This window comes from Heptranchias perlo, chromosome 41 (assembly GCF_035084215.1).
Source record: "Heptranchias perlo isolate sHepPer1 chromosome 41, sHepPer1.hap1, whole genome shotgun sequence".
NCBI classification, from domain to species: Eukaryota; Metazoa; Chordata; class Chondrichthyes; order Hexanchiformes; family Hexanchidae; genus Heptranchias; species Heptranchias perlo.
The window spans coordinates 4,865,876-4,884,819 of NC_090365.1; the positions used below are offsets into that span (position 1 = coordinate 4,865,876).

An 18,944-nucleotide genomic window follows, 5' to 3' on the forward strand; every position below is an offset into this window, starting at 1 on the left:
CATAGAGACTAAAAATTGTGGGGCTTCCATTTTTTTTTACTTTCTGCTTCACTGCGCTCACTTTACAACTGGTTGTATACTTCAGTAAAGCCTGTAGATAATATATTACAGTCCCAGAACACTAAAGCAATATTACCAATCTATTGGACATTACAATTATTAAACTTTGAACTGACCAGAGTTGTTCATCAGGACCTTTCCAAAGTTGCATTAAACTGGTTTTCTACTCACGGATCCACATGTAATGGCCTAGCAGTCGTATCAGTTTAAAAATGGTATTCCTTCTGCGATGTGTCCGCCCTGTGCCTTTTTTCATGGACTTGGGAGTTTAAGGAATGTTGGGAAATGTAGTTTTTAATATATCTCCATAGGAAACCTCAGCAACTGGTCACAAATGGGTGAAGGTGCAAAGAGGCTGGAAGATCTTGCACTGAATCCTTCTTTCTACTATCATGAACATCAGTGAGTTTTGTCTTGTATAATCCACGGGCTCTTTTCCTCCTCATTCCACCAATTGTCTCCATCCTCCTCTGCCGAAGGTGTTGGCTTCCTTATGAGGTACAGTTCCAAGTTTACTGCCCCTCCCTCTGGTACCTCGCCAAAGTAGCCATTATGCAAGTGTGAGTCTAGACAGTGAGTTTGGACAGCCTATTTGACTGTAGTAGGCATCATATCCCAACCCAATCCTGTCACCTGATGTCCACACGCAATGGGTAACGAGCGAGGGGTAGGATCCCAGATTGATTTTCCCCGAAGGGCCACTTAGGCCAACTGTAGGGCCCTAGAGCTACCTGGTTAATATCAATGAACTCCGCATGGACCAGGGATCGAACTGTCTTGGTGTGTATGACCATCAGGGACGATACAAAAGACCCAACTGAACCATTCTGGTGCAGCCTACCCACCCACCCCCAGTCACACAATCTCCTGAGAGAGGCAGGACAGAAAAAACCTTGGGCTAACTTAGGGGAAAAATAAACTCTGGGGAAAATCCTCTGTGACCCAGATAACAATCAAGCTCCAGGGGAGAGCAGTAACTGATAACTGGAGTCACTGCTGGACGCTCCTACCTCCTATACCTCGAGATGTCTTCCACCTGCAGCTTTTAATGCTCACCGAGCGTTCTGGCAATCTAGTTCAGGGGTTAATGACTCTTTGTGGAAAAAGGTACCTCCTGGTGTCTAAACCAACCCCACTGATTATATCGTAGACCTCCCTTCCTTATCTAGCTCAAATAACCTACCGACCTGAACAGAATATACTCCCTTCATCATGTTAAAGACCTCAATCGTATCCTCTCGAAGTCTTCGGGAATGGGGGGGGAATCCGCCTCGGGCGGTAATGCAGAACGGGCGATAGTGAGTTGGTCGCCCGATTTACACGCTGCCCGATTTACACTTCTCCCAGTTTTGTTTTCCATTGACTTCAAAGGCAAAGAAAATCGGGTCGAGTGTAAAGCGGGCAGTGTAAAGCGGGCCCAGTGTAAAGCGGACCGAGTGTAAAGCGGGCAGTGTAAAGTGGGCCGAGTGTAAAGCGGGCCGAGTGTAAAGCGGGCAGTGTAAAGCGGGCCGGGCAGTGTAAAGTGGGCCGAGTGTAAAGCGGGCAGTGTAAAGCGGGCCGAGTGTAAAGCGGGCAGAGTGTAAAGCGGGCAGCTGACTCACTATTGCCCGCCCTGCATTACCAGCCAAGGCAAATTTCACCCCTAATGTTTCTCTAATGAGAAACCCCCGGTTCCCTGGGCCTGTCCTGTTAAGCAAGAGCCCAGAGACTTGGTATCAGTCTGGTGGCCTCCCCTTTGAACTTTCTCCAGGTCCTCAATATCTCTTCACCATGTGAAGGGACCAAATGAAGGCACAGTATTCTAAATGCAGCCTTAGCATAGGATAAGTGTTGTGTTCCTAGTTTTCTATTTAAGTGGTTTGGCCAATAGTCCCAATGCCCCGTTCGATTTCTCTTCAGCCCCAGGACACCAGTCACGAACCTTTGGAGTTTCTTGAATCTTGACTCCACCCCCCCCCCCCAACTCAGGTCTCTCTCCGCAGCCTCTGGAAGTTAACCCTGCATGGTGTACAAACACCTGGAATTATCGCCACCCAAATGCATCAGGCTGTGATAAGTAAGACTTTCACTGCTCCGGGAACTTGCTAATTAATTGCAGCAAAGGTTTCCAAAATTTCCAGGCCCGCAAACTGCGAACAGGACAAACCAGTGAGTGCAGACTGTAAACCAGTGGACAGGCTCCACCCATGGAACCCTACAGCAGGTCACAGGAGAGAAATCTGGAGGCTGTGAGAGGGGAGGGTTATAACTGATTTAAATGACAAGCCCCTAGTGGAATTATTATTATTAGAAAGTAGCATTGGATGGAGCCACTCTTGGTACTTATGGTGAAGTTAGCTATCAGTCCCATGCAAAGCAATCAAGGAATCTGTAGAGTGAGGGTCTCCATGAAGATGATGAGGAATTGACACCTTTAATTACAAACGGACACCACGACCGATGGTAAAATGCACATAGAAATACATTTATTTAAGCAACATCAGAAATACATGCCAGCAGCAACCGATCATTCAGAAAATACATGAAGTCGCCACAGAAAGGGAAAATGCCTTGATTGGGCAGGAGCATGCAGTAACGCACAGGGCTGCAGACTTGAAGTTAATACAGTAGAGGCAGAAAAACTCCGGAAAATGAAAAACGAGCAACAGTAGAAAACCAAGGAAAACTCTGCTCCTTCAGTCGGCAAGAACGGTCATCATTACTTACCTTCGAATGCCCGTCTGGTTTGCACTGGCGCGCTCTTAACCGTTCAAAGAGCTAAATCCATAAAGCTTATGTCCCAGATGGCAGGGCAGCGGGTCTCCACAACACTTGGCATGGCACCCGGCCACACCGGTGAGGCAAGCGCCCAGGTCTGATTCCTGACCTTGTGTTGAGTAAGCCGATCTCAGCCAGGACAATGGTTAGGCTTCTACAACTGGCCTTAGTGACCCCTCAGAGAGAGAGAGACAGACAGACAGAGAGAGGATAAAACAGTCATGATCGGCACCCAGTGACTCCTGCTGGAAAGTGCGCATTAGGTCGAGGGCCTGATGGGGCTCTGCTGGGATGTGTCCCCTCTCCCCCCCATGGTTGAATAGGCTCCAGTCACTCATTGTCTAGCTGCCATATAAAGAATGCCCACTTGGAGAAGGTACATGAGGGCAGTTCTTAGTATCATAGAATCTTACCGCACAGAAGGAGGCCATTCGGCCTATCGTGCCTGTGCCGGCTCTTTCAAAGAGCGAGCCAACTAGTCCCACTCCCCTGCTCTTTCCCTATAGCGCTGCAGATTTTTCCTTTTCATGTATCTATCAGTGACAACTGACGACCCTAGTGGCGAATACTAAATACACTCGGATGACACTCCTCTGACTGCTATTTTAGTGCCTCCGGTGAAGTAGCAGAAACTGGACTGTCCGATTAACACATTGAGGGTTCATCAGCTCAGTCATTTCCACCCTAACGTCACAAAGGCTTCATTTAAAGATTCACATTTTTGTCAAGTCCTGTGCGCCATCGAAGCATGTCACTACTGCTAGCGTTTAACGGGATAATCCAAAAGTTTGGCAACCAGGGAATTCCAATGGGGAATTCAAGATGGTGGAAGGTGAGGCTCATGGGATAATCAGACCAGATGTCACATTTATGGAAAAAAACATTTGAAATGGGGCAGTTTTCTGAAAACCAGACAGTGGAGCACAGAAGAGGGGCAGAGTGTGATCGCAGCAAGATGGGGTGGGGTTTAAAATGACAGGATGGGGATGGGGCACGAGGGTGTGGTGATAGTGGAACCTTGAACCAAGTGATGGGGTGAAAGCAGGACTGGGGACAAGGGTGTGATACAACAAAAGAGCAACTTGAATTTATACGAATGCCTTTAACACATTATGAGACACAGCAAAGTGGACAAAATTAACTTTAATTTTTTTAAAAAGGGACTATTTGAGTTCATTAGAGAAATTTCCAAACAACCCATCCGTAAACCAGATTGTCCAGTCCAAAAATGTTCAAACACTTTGTATGAGCTACCCTTGCAATCATCTACTGGGCAAAATGGGTTAGTCCTGGTCAGTCTGGAGCTGTAACCTAAGGGTGAAATGCATGACATATCACAAGTGTTGTCAGCAGCTAAATGGGGCGTCTTGTGCGATGTAAACACAAGGCCACCAGCTATTTGACCTGGCCGTCCTCCACAGGTACACTTGTTTACGCCCCAGTATAACTATCGGGGACTTTACCGAGGACTAGGAGGTGCATACGGTGCCTTGGAAAACGACAGGCTCAAATACCAGCCGTCGACTTCAGGGGTCCCCGACGGGCAGAAGGACGTGAACTTATGATTGATTGTTTGTTTGTCTGTTACAGTACTTGGATGTTATAAGTGTTACAATAAAGTAGTACCTTTTACTTTCGCCTGTGTACTATATTGTCTCAGATCCAGAACCTGTGTTTAAAACAAAACACTACAGGAGCATCCGGTCATCTTATCATAGGGAAATAAACGGAGCAGTGCTTTCAAGTGTCTAACTGGTCACATGTTGCAGCAAAGAGATTGCACATTCCCAACTTCCTTCGCCCCATCATTGGCGGCCAAGCCTTCAGCTGCCTATGCCGTAAGCCCTGGAGTTCTCTCCCTAAACCTCTCCGCCTCTCTACTTCTCTCTCCTCCTTTAAGAGGAGTGCGTTCCAGATCATTGGGTATAGAGGGCATAATTTCAAAGTTTGCTGATGACACGAAACTTGGAAATGCGGTTAACAATGTAGAGGATAGTAACGGACTTCAGGAGAACGTAGAGAGACTGGTGAAATGGGCAGACACATGGCAGATAAAAAATGAACGCAGAGAAGTGTGAAGTGATGCATTTTGGTAGGAAGAATGAGGAGAGGCAATACAAACTAAATGGTACAATTTTAAAGGGGGTGCAGAAACAGAGAGACCTGGGGGTGCAGAAACACAAATCTTTGAAGGTGACAGGACAAGCTGAGAAAGCTGTTAAAAAAGCATATGGGATCCAGGGCTTTATAAATAGAGGCATAGAGTACAAAAACAAGGAAGTTATGCTAAACCTTCATAAAACACTGGTTAGGCCTCAGCTGGAGTAGTGTGTCCAATTCTGGGCACCGCACTTTAGGAAGGATGTCAAGGCCTTCGAGAGGGTGCAGAGATTTACTAGAATGGTGCCAGGGACGAGGGTCTTCAGTTATGTGGAGAGACTGGAGAAGCTGGGGTTGTTCTCTTTAGAACAGAGAAGGTTAAGGGGAGATTTGATAGAGGTGTTCAAAATCATGAAGGGTTTTGACAGTTTAAATAAGGAGAAACTGTTTCCAGTGGCAGAAGGGTCGGTAACCAGAGGACTCAGATTTAAGCTGATCGGCAAAAGAAGCGACACGAGGAAACGTTTTTTTTATTTACGCAGCGAGTTGTAATTATCTGGAATGTGCTGTCTGAAAGGGCGGTGGAAGCAGATTCAATAGTAACTTTCAAAAGGGAATTGGATAAATACTTGAAGGGAAAAAATTTACAGGGCTATGGGGGAAGAGCAGGGGGAGTGGGATTAATTGGATAGCTCTGTCAAAACAGCCGGCACAGGCACAATGGGCCGAATGGCCTCCTGTGCTGTAACTATGATACTGCGAAGGCGCTCCTTAAAACCTACCTCTTTGACCAAGCTTTTGGTCATCTGTCCTAATATCTCCTTGTGCGGCTCGGTGACATTTTACTAAGTTATAGGCGCTATATAAATGCGAGTTGTTGTTGTTTCATGTAGCACTTCATTGGTTAACCTTCCAGTACAAATAAAATCATCCTATTTGATTAGATAGTTTTCCAATACTATACTTTGCACCTATATAATTGCACGAGTTTGTGGCATATCCTCCCCAGGCTAAATTGCTCTTGATGCAACTTGTAAGACTGAGTGAAAAAATAATTAATCATTAATTCACTGTCGGCAGCTTTTGCAACATAGATTGGCCGGAAATTGTAAAATAAACTCCCCCTGGTGGATAAAGGCACCAAGTGCGGCAGTGAGGCAAACGGCAGAAAGTCAAAGTTTCAACTGTAGGTCTGTGCTGAGTTATTTGGCCTGAGACTGGACAGGGGTTGGAAGCTTGCAATTGCCCGCAGTGCACCTGGGCTCATTATCAGCCCGGGTTTCTGCTTCCGACTGCTATCCAGGAACCCCCGGCTGGAAGGTGTCCAGGCGTGGACAGAATCTGGCTTAGCGGCGATGCCCTCCTTGGCCAAATAGCCTTCCTAGGCTTTCACAGTAAACGTGGCCAGAGGGTTGTACCTGGAATCAGCAGGAGCCAACACATTCGAGAGAGGAGGGAGGGGGGAGCAAAGGGCCACACACTTTGTAACAGGCAAAGAAAGAAAAATCTTGCATTTATATAGCGCCTTTCGCGACCTCAGGGCGTCCCAAAGCGCTTTACGGCCCAAGAAGTACTTTTGAAGGGTAGTCACTGTTGTAATGTAGGGAAAAAGGGCAGCCAATTTTCGCACAGCAAGATCCCACAAACAGCAATGAGATAAATGGTCAGATAATCTGTTTCAGTGATGTTGGCTGAGAGATAAATATTAGCCAGGTCAAAATTATAAGTTATACTTCAAGTGCTATTCCATTAAAGGGGCACTGCCATCTGTGAAAGTGCACAGCTGGACTAATTTACCAGACAGCACTGACCCTTTAATTGGACAGCAATACACAAAAGTAATCTCTTTAATATGGTTCGGCTTCTCAAAAGGGAATTTCCAGGAATTAGGTTTCATAGTTTTGTTACAAACCAAAAGATATTTAATTTGCCACAATCGTGACAATGGAGGGGGGCAGTGAGGAGAGTGGAGGGGGCTAGGGAGGCAGTGCGGGAAGGGGGAGGGGGGCAGTGCGGGAAGGGGGAGGGGGGCAGCGCGGGAAGGGGGAGGGGGGCAGCACGGGAAGGGGGAGGGGGGCAGCACGGGAAGGGGGAGGGGGGCAGCACGGGAAGGGGGAGGGGGGCAGCACGGGAAGGGGGAGGGGGGCAGCGCAGGAAGGGGGTGGGGGGCAGCGCGGGAAGGGGTAGGGGGGCAGCGCGGGAAGGGGAGTGGGTTAGGGAGGCAGTGAGAGAAAGATGATGAGGTAGGGGGAACATGAGGGGTGGGGGCAGTGAGAGGAGGTGGAGGGGGTCGGGGGGCAGTGAGGGGAGGGGGTCGGGGGGGCAGTGAGGGGAGAGGGTGGGGGAGCTGCTCCTGTAGCTTCATTATAAACATGAACACATTTCCAGTATCAAACAGTGAGCAGAGCAGTTCCTCCAGCTTTGTTATATGGCAATAAAAGCAAGAGGATTTTTTGAAAAGGTAATTTTCAGTTGAAGGTAACTAAATAATTCCAGCTCTCAAATTACAAAAGGCTTTTCAGCACCAAGCTCAATGCACAAACACATAACCGATTTAACCAAACAACAGGAACTTTTCAATCTTTCTCACTTGTGTTTGTGAGTCCGATCCGTTTGTCTCTCTGTCCATCTGCATTACTCTCCTTTAAAAAAAATTCCAATCGTTCAGCTGCCAAATTTACCATGACTCACGCACACACACGTTAAATACAATACTTTTTCTTTTACATTGATTAGTATATTAGAGAAGCAAGTCTAGTGAGAAGGTGGCTTGTGTTTCCAGATTCCGTTTCACATTCACAGTTGCTCTGCTCTAGAATTGTCGGGTTGCCACCTTTTGGCATGTCTAAAACCAGACACGGAGTAGATTAGAGGAGGGGTTGGTGGGTGGTAGGGTTGCCAACTCTCCAGGATTGTCCTGGAGTCTCCAGGAATGGAAGATTCATTTCAAGGACGCTGCTGCAAGCAACACCCCGGAGAAAAATCATAGGGGTACCCAAAAAAAATTATGTTTTTTTCATATTCTTTGAATACGTTTGTTTATTAGTTATACAAATATTGGAAATGGGGGGGGGTGCTGTTGGAGGCAGGAGTTCATGCAATGAAACCTCCAGGAATACTTCCAACCAGAGTTGGCAACCCCAGTGGGTGGGGGGAGACCAGGGCTTGGCTCCTGAGTTTTGCTTTACTGATGATCAGGGCCCATTGATGGGGTCTGCGAGTCAAACTCTGGTTTTACCAGAAGGATTTGGGGGTTTTTTTTAATTGGTGTTTTGATGATCACATTTTGAGATTCGGTAAAAAACAAAAAAAGCCAGAAGCCTCGCCAAAGTGGCCAAAACTCCTTTAAATCAGACCCACTGGTTTACGGTGACTGAATAAGTCGATTTCTGGTTTTATTGTGCAGGACTGCAGGGTTTTATTGATTTTTTTGCAGATCACATTCAGTCACTGGCGCCCATTTCTACGTGAAAACCGAAACGGCCATGGTGCTGATGGAAACGCATTGAGAAAAGCTTAATGACAAAGTCTCTGTATCACATGACACAGAAATAGTATTAACTGGACTTTAAAAAAAAAGTCAACACTTCAAGACTTTTGGTGTGGTTTCCAGTTTCTGAATTTTTTGGCTATTTTACTTAAAACTCTAGTTCAAACCTAGCTGGACACCATCCTAGACAACCTCCAGCAGATGCCTGTATTCTCTCAGGATCTTTACGCACTCCCCGATACAGATCCGTTATTTGTCTTGTGTGGGGGTTTCTGCCCTCAACTTGTGTGAAAGACGACACAGACAGACTTTGGCGTTTAGGTAAATTTGCTTAACTGGGATTTCGGATCCTACCTTCGCTTGTAATGTGGAACGGGATTAACCAGCGTGGAACAGTCTGCTTTCCCCGTGAACACTTCCCGACATGCAGCTACCCAAAATCGGACAGGGTGCTCCTGGGTTGAGCGGAGAGGGGGAAGTCAGTTCGGGCTCATCCTTTTTCGAATACCTTTGTTCCTTTTCTTTTGTTATTCTGATCAAGGTGAAGGATATTAGTGCTGGGGCATAGAACACTTTCCATTTTGGGCATTCAGTGTCAGCATCAAGCACTCCCAGGTCAGGAACAGCATGGATTAGATGCAGTGTAGAGCTCCCTCTACTCTACCCCAACAATGTATTTCATTCCTTCCTCGGAAGAACGCTCTTACTGCACCAGTGTGACATTTTTGCATCATTCATCCTCTGGCCTGTCTTTAGTACCAGTTTAGGAGCAGCTCTATGCTGTGGGCACTTAACCCCAAGAACTGGATCGAGACTGACAAACCCATTTTGCAAACATCGTTCGCTTCCACAGTCAGTCGGAAAAGTCTGCATTTTGGAACTCGAGGAAGTGGATCTCACATTGAAAAAAAAATCATCCATTAAATTGGAACCTGTTCGTAGATAGTTGAAAAATACAAATGGGGGATTGGGGATTGAAAAGATTAGAAAAAATTGAAACAACATCCCTGTCCATTCATGACACTCAATCAAACCGGTAATAACATTGTAACCTAATCAGTAGCTGGGGGAAGTCCCCAATTAATCTCAATCCAAACTTCAATTGGTCAGGATAAAGAAAAAGTGAAACTCTGCCTATAATTCAGAGATTGGCAGAGTCGTACAGACCAGGAACATCCCAGATTCAAAGCCTCAGGTCTTGCCGAGTTGGCAGGTCTTAGTAAGGGAAGAGGTAAGGGCACTACATAGAATCATAGAAATGTTACAGCACAGAAAGAGGCCATTCGGCCCATCAAGTCCGCGCCGGCTCTGTGCAAGAGCAATCCAGCTAGTCCCACTCCCCCGTCCTATCCCCGTAGCCCTGCAATTTTTTTCCTTTCAAGTACTTATCCAGTTCCCTTTTGAAAGCCATGACTAAACCTGCCTCCACCACCCCCTCGGGCAGTGCATTCCAGATCCTAACCACTCGCTGTGTAAAAAAGTTTTTCCTCATGTCACCTTTGGTTCTTTTGCCAATCACCTTAAATCTATGACCTCTGGTTCTTGACCCTTCCGCTACGTGATCTCCATCCCGGGGAAAGGGAGCCAGGGTTCCCGCTGCTGATCACTATTCATTGACTCCTGCTTGAAAGGGCACACCTGGACATTGAGTGAGGCCAGGATCTTAGCTGTGATGCCCTCAGTAGCCAAATAACCTGTCACCACTCAATGTCACGGCTCATCTGTCGAACCAGCATGGAGTCAATCAATGCCTTCAAGAGAGGAGGGGAGAAGAGGAGGGAAGATGAGAAAATAAAGAACAAGTTATTGACAAATTCTAATAATAATTCAATACCCCTCTAAACAGCAGACACTCAAAAGCTGGAGCCCTTACATAAACCTTTCCTGACCTTTATTTTTGGTTTTTACTTAAACCAATAAACAGCTTTTAATCTATTCGATCCCCATCTGGCATAAACTGAATCACTCAATAACTCACCCACCCTTACTGCCTTACTAGTCCCGTAAAATCCCCAATACAAATCTCATCTCCATCCCTTTATACTCTAATATACAGTGAAACAGTTGATGCACCAATGGGACATACACTTAACTGCAAAATAGGGATAGTACCTATATTCTAGGTTTTACAGTACATGCCATAATCTTGACAGTAAACGCACCATTGGCATTTATTAGAGTCCAACAATAAACAGGAATCACAAACCAGCTTCACATTCATTAATATATATATTATCTTTCAGTCATTGTATCAAAGGAAAGGTCATTTCATCTATTTAAACTACTGTGGAATGCAGGGATATTTAGTCAGGTACAAGGCACTAGAATCAACTATGACTGCATCTGGCTGAACTAGTATCTAGGATTGTAATCGGCAGTCTTTCTCCAAAGCACAATAAAGAACGGAGTCGAGGAGGAAGAGTAGAATCCGAGGAAGAAGGTGAAGAGGCTTTTACGACTGCATTTCTGCTCTCAGCATCCAAGGGAACCAACAGCAGAAGAGTAATCTGGAACGAGAAGAGACAAGAGAGGGGAGGGGATTCAGACAGAGACGTTCCAGAATACAAAGTGGAGCAAGGGTTCAGAGAGGGTCATTCAGACTTGACACACAACAGAGAACGAGCCCCAAGTAAACCCCAATCATCCATCCACCTTTAGCCCAGCTGTTCACTATCTTCAACTGTCTGGGACCAAATTATAAATTGCTGGGGCTTTTTCTTTTAAAAAAACATTTTCCACTGCAAATGTGCAATCAACCCCTTAAACTTAGTCATTCTAAGCTTTAGGGCTTGAAATTATACAGTGTGAAAATTAGTACAAAATTCCTGTCCCCAATATTTTAACATGTTTAGTACTCTCATTAACAATGACAGTAGAGTTTCGTACGACCGTGTTCGGCATTCATGGGCTGACGTTATACATAGCCCAAATTCAAAGCCCTTCATTTTGTAAAATCCTCGCTTTTGGGTAAAGTCAGTAAATCCTTTCAATGATACAGTTGTAGGTTTTTTTTTTCTGGCTCCTATGTGCCATTTCAATAACGGTCTAATATCGTGGGATTCTAGGAGACTCCTATAGATCCACAAGGCAGTGGGAATTTCAGGAATTCACAGGTTCTCCAGGAATGAATAACTTGTGGGGTTCTAACAAGTTGGCCATTTGAAGCAGAGGGAAGAACAGGGTTTGGGGAGAGAGCAGGGCAGAGGGATTGGTTTTGGATAGCTCCAGCAAAGAGCTGGTACCGACATGATGGGCAGAATGGTCTCCTTCCGTGCTGTAAACATCGTTGGTTCTATTGTGGTTAATTTGACCTCAATAGGGATGAAAGAGAGGGTCACAGAGAATGCAGTACCGAGGGAGTGCTGCACTGTTGGAGATGCCCCTCATGCAGTACCGAGGGAGTGCTGCACTGTTGGAGATGCCCCTCATGCAGTACTGAGGGAGTGCTGCACCGTTGGAGATGCCCCTCATGCAGTACCGAGGGAATGCTGTACCATTGGAGATGCCCCTCATGCAGTACTGAGGGAGTGCTGCACCGTTGGAGATGCCCCTCATGCAGTACTGAGGGAGTGCTGCACCGTTGGAGATGCCCCTCATGCAGTACTGAGGGAGTGCTGCACCGTTGGAGATGCCCCTCATGCAGTACCGAGGGAATGCTGTACCATTGGAGATGCCCCTCATGCAGTACTGAGGGAGTGCTGCACTGTTGGAGATGCCCCTCATGGAGTACCGAGGGAGTGCTGCACTGTTGGAGATGCCCCTCATGCAGTACTGAGGGAGTGCTGCTCTGTTGGAGATGCCCCTCATGCGATGCCCGCATCCCAAGAATGAATTTTTAAACATGCAGCCGCTGTTAGTTTTCCTGTGCCAATAGAGGGGGTCTAGGTGGGTGACAGAACAACATTAAAAAAAAGGCAAGAGGTACAGAAAATAAAAGTCAAGATGAAACAGTGAATCTAGAAAACCTTAGTAAGTCCACCATTGGAGGACTGTGTGCAGTTTTGGGCTCCACACTATAGGAAGAATGTTGAGGGTCGAGCTTGGAATCACCAGGATGCTGTCGGGACAGAGGAAACACAAACACAAAGAAAGCTTTGAAAAATTGAGTCTGTTTTCATTACAACAGAGGAGATTATGGAGCGATTTGACCAAGTTGCTTAAAATAACAAAGGGATGGGACAGAGTAAACAGGAAGAGACCGATGAGATTGAGGGGTCCAGGACAAGGGGACTAAGAGATCGAGGGCAGAGAGCAGGAGAGGGTTGTGAGACTACGGAATGGACTGGAGTTAGCGAGTGAAGCAGAGACCAGGCCAACATTTAAGAATAGGGTGAAGGAAAAAGGGAGATAAAGGGATATGGGAACAGGACAGGCATATGGGATTAGGATACTGCTCACGTGGAGGAGAAACACCAGCATGGACTGGATGGGCCGAACGGCCTGCTTCGTGTGTAATTTCTACGTAACAACACAGAAGTGAGTGAGGAGGAGCAGAGCATTTAAATGAGTTTCACTGTAGAGCAAACACAGACAGGGTGTGTGTGCAGACTGTCTACATTTGGGCAGACTGGTCTTGTGACAAGCTGATGTCGAGTTTGTGGGGGAGCATGATGTACCGAGCGAGTGGCTGCCTGGTCTTCAAGCCTTTAGTTTTAGGTCACTTGAAGTGAAACTCTGTCCTGTCAAACATTACTTTTGACAGAAAAGCAGCACAACAACAGGAAACTAAGGAACAGGACAGCACAAACTAAGGACAATCACCGCACAGACTCAAAGCATTTTACAGGCAAAATAAGACCCATTCTTGTACGAGGCAGGACAGTCGTTTCACCATCCACATGAAATAAAGGTCAGGGTCTACAAATTGAGGCTGTATCATTGAATTCTCCCCCCCCCCCCCCGCCCAAGTGGAGTTGCCAACCCTCCAGGATTGTCCTGGAATCTCCAGGAATTGAAGATTAATCTCCAGGACACTACTGCGAGCAAAAAACCTGGGAGAACAAATCACAGGGTTGTGTTTTTTATTTTCTTTGAACACTTTTGCTTGTTAGATATAAAAATATTGGAGGTGGGGGGAAAATGGCCGTTTGACCGGGCTGGGTGATTGGAGGCAGGAGGTCATGTGATGAAACCTCTAGGAATACGTCCAACCAGAATTGGCAACCCTGCCCTTGCTCTTGGTTGCCAATGAGACTTTGTCAACACACTTTTCCGATTCAGGGTCATCCACTTGCTTCATCTCAGCCAACTTCAAACGGGAATTGATCCAGCAATTATGGACTGCAACTAAGGGTAAACTTGGTAGAACAAACACGCCAAACGGTGTATCTAGGAAACGCATCCTTCGGCTGGGGGGGGCTGCTAAGGGGGTCTGTTTTCCCACTGCTTTTGCTCTGAGGTTAGCATATTATCAATAAGCAGACAACCTGAAGCCTGGAATCAGTCATTTGGCCTTTGCTGGGGCACCAAATCAGTAATAAAGCTGCCCTGTACGTCCTCAGGCGGGATCTCTCTCATCACTGATCCCGACGCTGCATCTCCAAAATGCACACACAGACCCCCCCTGTGTACTCAGTGTATGTCAGGTCTTGATGTGCCACAGGTACACAGACAGAGGGTAAGTCTATCTCAGGTTTCGAACACAGTGTCTCCAGTGTTCATGCTAGCGTGACGCCAACACCCAGAGATCACAGTGCCCACCCTAACAGTGCTAAGTTAATGATTAGTAAATGCTAAGTTCACCCATTACACATTTGGCCGTGGAACTGGGATGACTCGTGACACTCGGGTGTTTCTGTGCTTGGCCTTTGCTGACAGACAAAGGGACAGGATTTGCACAGAAGCCCAGTGCACTGGGTGCTGGTCAGTCAAAAGCAAGCAGATCTTGGGCCGTTTTGACCTGTTGCTCTTACTAAACATCCTATGAAATGTCCTGAATGTTTCCAAAAAAAAAACTTGACGTAGGGAGAACTTGGAATTTTTCCTGGATTATTACGCTTTGCTCAGAGATCCTGAGGGAAGTCCTCAACACGCTGAAATTCAGGGTACAAATCTGGGAATTGGAGAGTAAGGGACAAGACAAAAACCTGCGATAAACAAACAAAAGGCCAACGGAAGGGCAGTAATGGACTCAAAAGCTTGTGGCTCCTCTAGGGTTAAATCAACTTTACCAAAGCTCGCCTTGCCAACATAGAACTGTGCCTCCTGCCATAAAGGTGCTGACTCCCACTCGGGCACAGCCCAAGGGCTGCCAGCCACCTCCAAGAGACCTACCAAACGGATCATTCTTCATGAAGATGAGACGATTGGGCGTCAACAGGCTATTGACCAAGGTAGGGGATGGGGGGGGCATTACAGTCCAAACACGCACGTTATCCAGCCCGGGGGTGGGGGGGGGGAGGGGGGGGGGAGCCTTCCCTCCCTGGCCCAGAGGTTATGACGCCAACGGTGGCAGCTGCCCAGGCCGAGACCAGCTAACTCGCCCGCAGGTCATCGGGTCAAATCCGGCACCTTCCCAGTCAGTGTGGCTCAGCTTCATCCCCAGGCGGCAGCTTTACCAAACGAGCCCGTTTTGTCTGCCCGCATGCCAAAACAAGGGCGGCCAGGGGTGGGGAGTTGGGGGGAGACACGTCTTTATGTCACGGCCAAAACAAAATCCACGGGTTTCCCCCTTCGCGAAGTCCCTTTAACATACGGAGCCCGAGAGAAGCTCTCTGCTCTCTGTCCATCACTGCCTTGTCAAGTATTAACCCCTCCACACAAAACAGATCCAAAGGCCATTAATAAATATAAAATAGAATCCTCCTATCAACATACCAGTGGTTACAGAATATTAGATGTGCGTTTCTTCAGATAATCCAAACGTACTATTCTGAAGTATTTTAATAAGCCTGTAAGATAGCAGTGACTCAGAACAGCACGACCAATAGAAAAAAATCATCCTCGGTCAAGGGATAAGGAATCTTGCCATTCGCTTTGCTTCTAGAAGTCAAACCATTTTTGTTTCCCAAGGGTTTCCAAGTAGGTAGCATAACGGGCCGGTCTACTGGCCAAGTTGTGGGGTGCCGATACCAGGGTTGTGCCCCTGACTTTCCCCCTCCACTCCCCACCAAGTTACCGTGGCAATGACGCCTCTAACCGTTGAGTGCTGATGACATCGCTGAGGGAGCTGGATACTGAGCCCGACCCCTTGCGAGAGCTGAATTAACTCCAGCTGGGCTGAAGTCCTGCTGTGCCCTTAGTAACAACACAATGCATTGTACGAAATTCCTCTATCTACCATTTAACAAAATCCAGTGCGTTAAAATAACAAAGGCATTTCATACAAATGTGTTAACGCATTTGTTATTAAAATCACAGAGCACGACTGCAATCATTAACGCACAGATACTTCAGTTACTAATTTAAATACTAGTTAATCTCCTGAAGCAGCAGGACCAGGGCCAACTGAAGTCTTCAGGTTAAGCAAGGTTAAAAATTGAACCAAATAAAAGCAGAAAATGCTGGAAATACTCAGCAAGTCAGGCAGCATCTGTGGAGAAATAAACCGACCTAACGTTTCAGGTCGATGACCCTTCGTCGGAACTGAGTTACCGAACTGAAACCTTGGGCTTCATTTTAGCACCCGCTATCGGGTGCGTTCCTGGCGGGGGCGGGGGGGCTCCGAAAATCGGGGAATCCCGGAGCGGGTCCGGAGCCCAGCTCCAACCCGCCCACTTCCGGGTTCCCCACAGACGTGCCGACGTGCGCACGCAGCCCCCGCATGTGGGACTCCCACAGGCAATTAAAGCCAGCGGGGTGCCACTTGACAATATTTACTTAGGTATTTCAGGTCATTAACAGACCTGATTAAGGGATTATGTCAGGAGGGGTGGGATTTTAGAGACAACAGGGACTGTTTCCCATACTGGGGGAAACACTCTCAGTTGAAATGAACGTGTTGCAGCTGTCAGCCTGTGGCAGCTGCAAAGGACCATTTGACAGGTGGAGGGGGGAGACCCTCACCCATTGCAGGAGGCCACTCTGTCACTTGGGACAAAGTTTGGCCTCGACCACCCTCCTCCTGACAAGAAAATTCACCAACTTGCACACTTACCCCGGGGTCCAGACACATGTACCTACCTTGCGGACCCCCTCAGATGTACATCTTTCGGATGGGGGCCGCCGTAGCTGCAGTCATGACCTCCTCGGAGGGCGAACAGCATCACCAGCCTCACGGGCCACGCCGTCCACCTCTGACACGTGGAGCTCCACAACAGAGTGCTGTAACACATCCACCTGCACAGCAGGAGGGAGGGCTACCGCAGAGAGAGATGCGTCGCAGAGGGCACTACCCTCGCCACAGGGTCCACAGACCGAGGCTCAGCTTCCTGGACCTCTCTGAGCAGCAGTGCACACGGAGGCTCAGAGTCACTCAACATGTAGTCGTGGACATCTGCAGCCTCCTTCATGCCAAGCTGCTCCCGGTTGGCCCGAGCACCATCTTCTTATTTGTCGCTGTCAAAGTCACCACTGCCCTCAACAACTTCTCCTCCGCAACCTTCCAGGGTGCAACCGGGGACATCGCCGATGTCTCTCAGCCGTCTGCACAAAAGAGCCCTGCAAATACACCTACACCCACTCTGCAGTGACACAATGGGTGGCATCAGTTGTGGGTCTTCATTGTGATACCCAGGAAAGGGCATTATTGCACAAACCAGACAAGATTCGCAAAGACGTGGCAGTAGTGATGCCAATATAATATGTAATGTGAGTTGGTCAGAAATTCAATATAAGTAAAAACCATGACAAACCCTCAAACACCCTTGTGCATTCCCTTAATGCTCACGACACGTTTGCCTTACGCTTCCTACTGCACGTATCTGATGCATGCCCTGTAGCTGCAGCACAGGTAGTGGCAGGTTGAGTGAGGCTGACTGTGAAAGAGATGCACGAGAGGGTGAGTATGAGATAGAGCCATGAGATTGTATGAGGATTGGGTTGAGTGGTAGTGGCGGGATGAGTACTGGCGAGGTGAGTAAGTTCAGACAAGATGAGGATGAGCTTTGAGTGGGTGTGAGGAGTGACGTGATAGAGTTGTGTTGGCAGTGCAGAAGGAGATGTGGGGTGGGGGCGGTGATGTGGCAGATGGAGTGTAGGGGAATGAGTAAGTGTACTCACTTTGGCTGACCTACTTAGATCATTGCAGCGCCTCCTGCACTGTATGCAGGTGGGCGATATGTTGGTGGTGCTGGTGACCTCCTCTGCCACCTCGAGCCAGGCCTTCCTGGTGGCAGAGGCAGGCCGCTTCCTCCTGCCCGCCGGGGGGGGGGGGGGGGGGGGGGGGGGTGGAAGAGCTCTGTACTCCCCCTCCTCCTCACCCCATCTAATGATACCTGGAGTGAGGCATCATTAAACTGGGAGCAGCCTTCCCCCTGGGCTGCTCCATGCTGTAATTTTTCCTATTTGTTGCAGCATCTGTCAATGGAGGACTGCCCCTTTAAATAGAGCTCCTCCAGCTGACAGAGCTTACTGCGCATGCGCAGCCCGCCCGACACGCAGATCAGCAGCGGGGAACCCGGAAGACCAGGTAAGTGGATCCAATTAGGCTGCGATCGCGCGCGGGGCAGACTGATTTCACCGGGCGCGTTACCCACGCGCCCAATAGCCCCCCCGCCGCGAACCCGCAGCCCTGGTAACATCGAGCCCCTTAACCCTGTTTCTCTCTCCACAGGTGCTGCCTCACTTGTTGAATATTTCCAGCATTTTCTGTTTTTATTTCAGATTTCCAGCATCCTTGGCATTTTTCTTGTGGTGTAATAATTGGACCAATCCCCATTTTAAAGTCATACATTTGGTCCTTATTTTTATGTAATACTTTGATTTTAATATTATTTATAGTTAAGCAGCAAAAACTAACAAGAATCTGGGAAGCGGAGATTTGAGTTGGTTGGAGCACAGGCCGAGGAACAGGGAGAGGCCAAACTGTGGCACGACAGCGCCGTCACTGTCAGGAGGGTGTAATTACAGAGCGAGTCCACATGGGCAGCTCCCATTATAAACATGGGCATTGGAATTTATAAATGGGAAAAGTTGACACAAAAGTGCAAAAAGACACAAAAACTTGACAACAGTAAGTAACATTTTGTAGATAGGAAGGGCCTGCAGAGGTTAAGAATTTTAACATATGAAAGATCTTTTTTTGCATAATTAGCTGTATGTGTTAAGCCAGCTCCCTTGTTAACACTCAGTAATCCCTTTCAACCAAAACCCTTGATAATCAGCATTCAGAGTTTAAGCAAAAAAAGTTCAAAATAGTGATCAAAGACAGAAAAAAAAAGTATAAATTTAGTCAGAGTTTGATATTTAGAAGGGTTGTGCTAATGGCAAGACTCTCTCTTTAAATTAACCCTTTGAGTTCCACATGTGCTTGTCAAAATATTCCCTTGTGGCCTGTCATCGTAACCTTTAAGATAAAAAAAGTGACTTTACGAGTGCAAAGCAGCCCAGCGGGATACAACACTTGTGAAACAGTGAAAGAGCAATGGTGTGTATCCTG

At 47.4% G+C, this 18,944-nt stretch overlaps 1 protein-coding gene across 2 annotated transcripts in view; it reads right to left on the reverse strand.

Annotated features, from left to right (window-relative positions):
- Positions 1–2,503: 2,503 nt before the first annotated feature.
- clip3 (CAP-GLY domain containing linker protein 3) overlaps positions 2,504–18,944 on the reverse strand; it is a 49,918-nt gene continuing 33,477 nt past the window's right edge. The window contains exon 14 of one of the 2 annotated variants that reach the window (XM_067974962.1): positions 2,504–10,914. In XM_067974962.1, the coding sequence (XP_067831063.1) occupies positions 10,860–10,914 (55 nt within the window). In that variant the 3' untranslated portion in view covers positions 2,504–10,859. Of the gene's footprint in view, positions 10,915–14,984; positions 15,298–18,944 lie in introns of those variants that run through there. The other variant, XM_067974961.1, reaches the window with a different exon arrangement.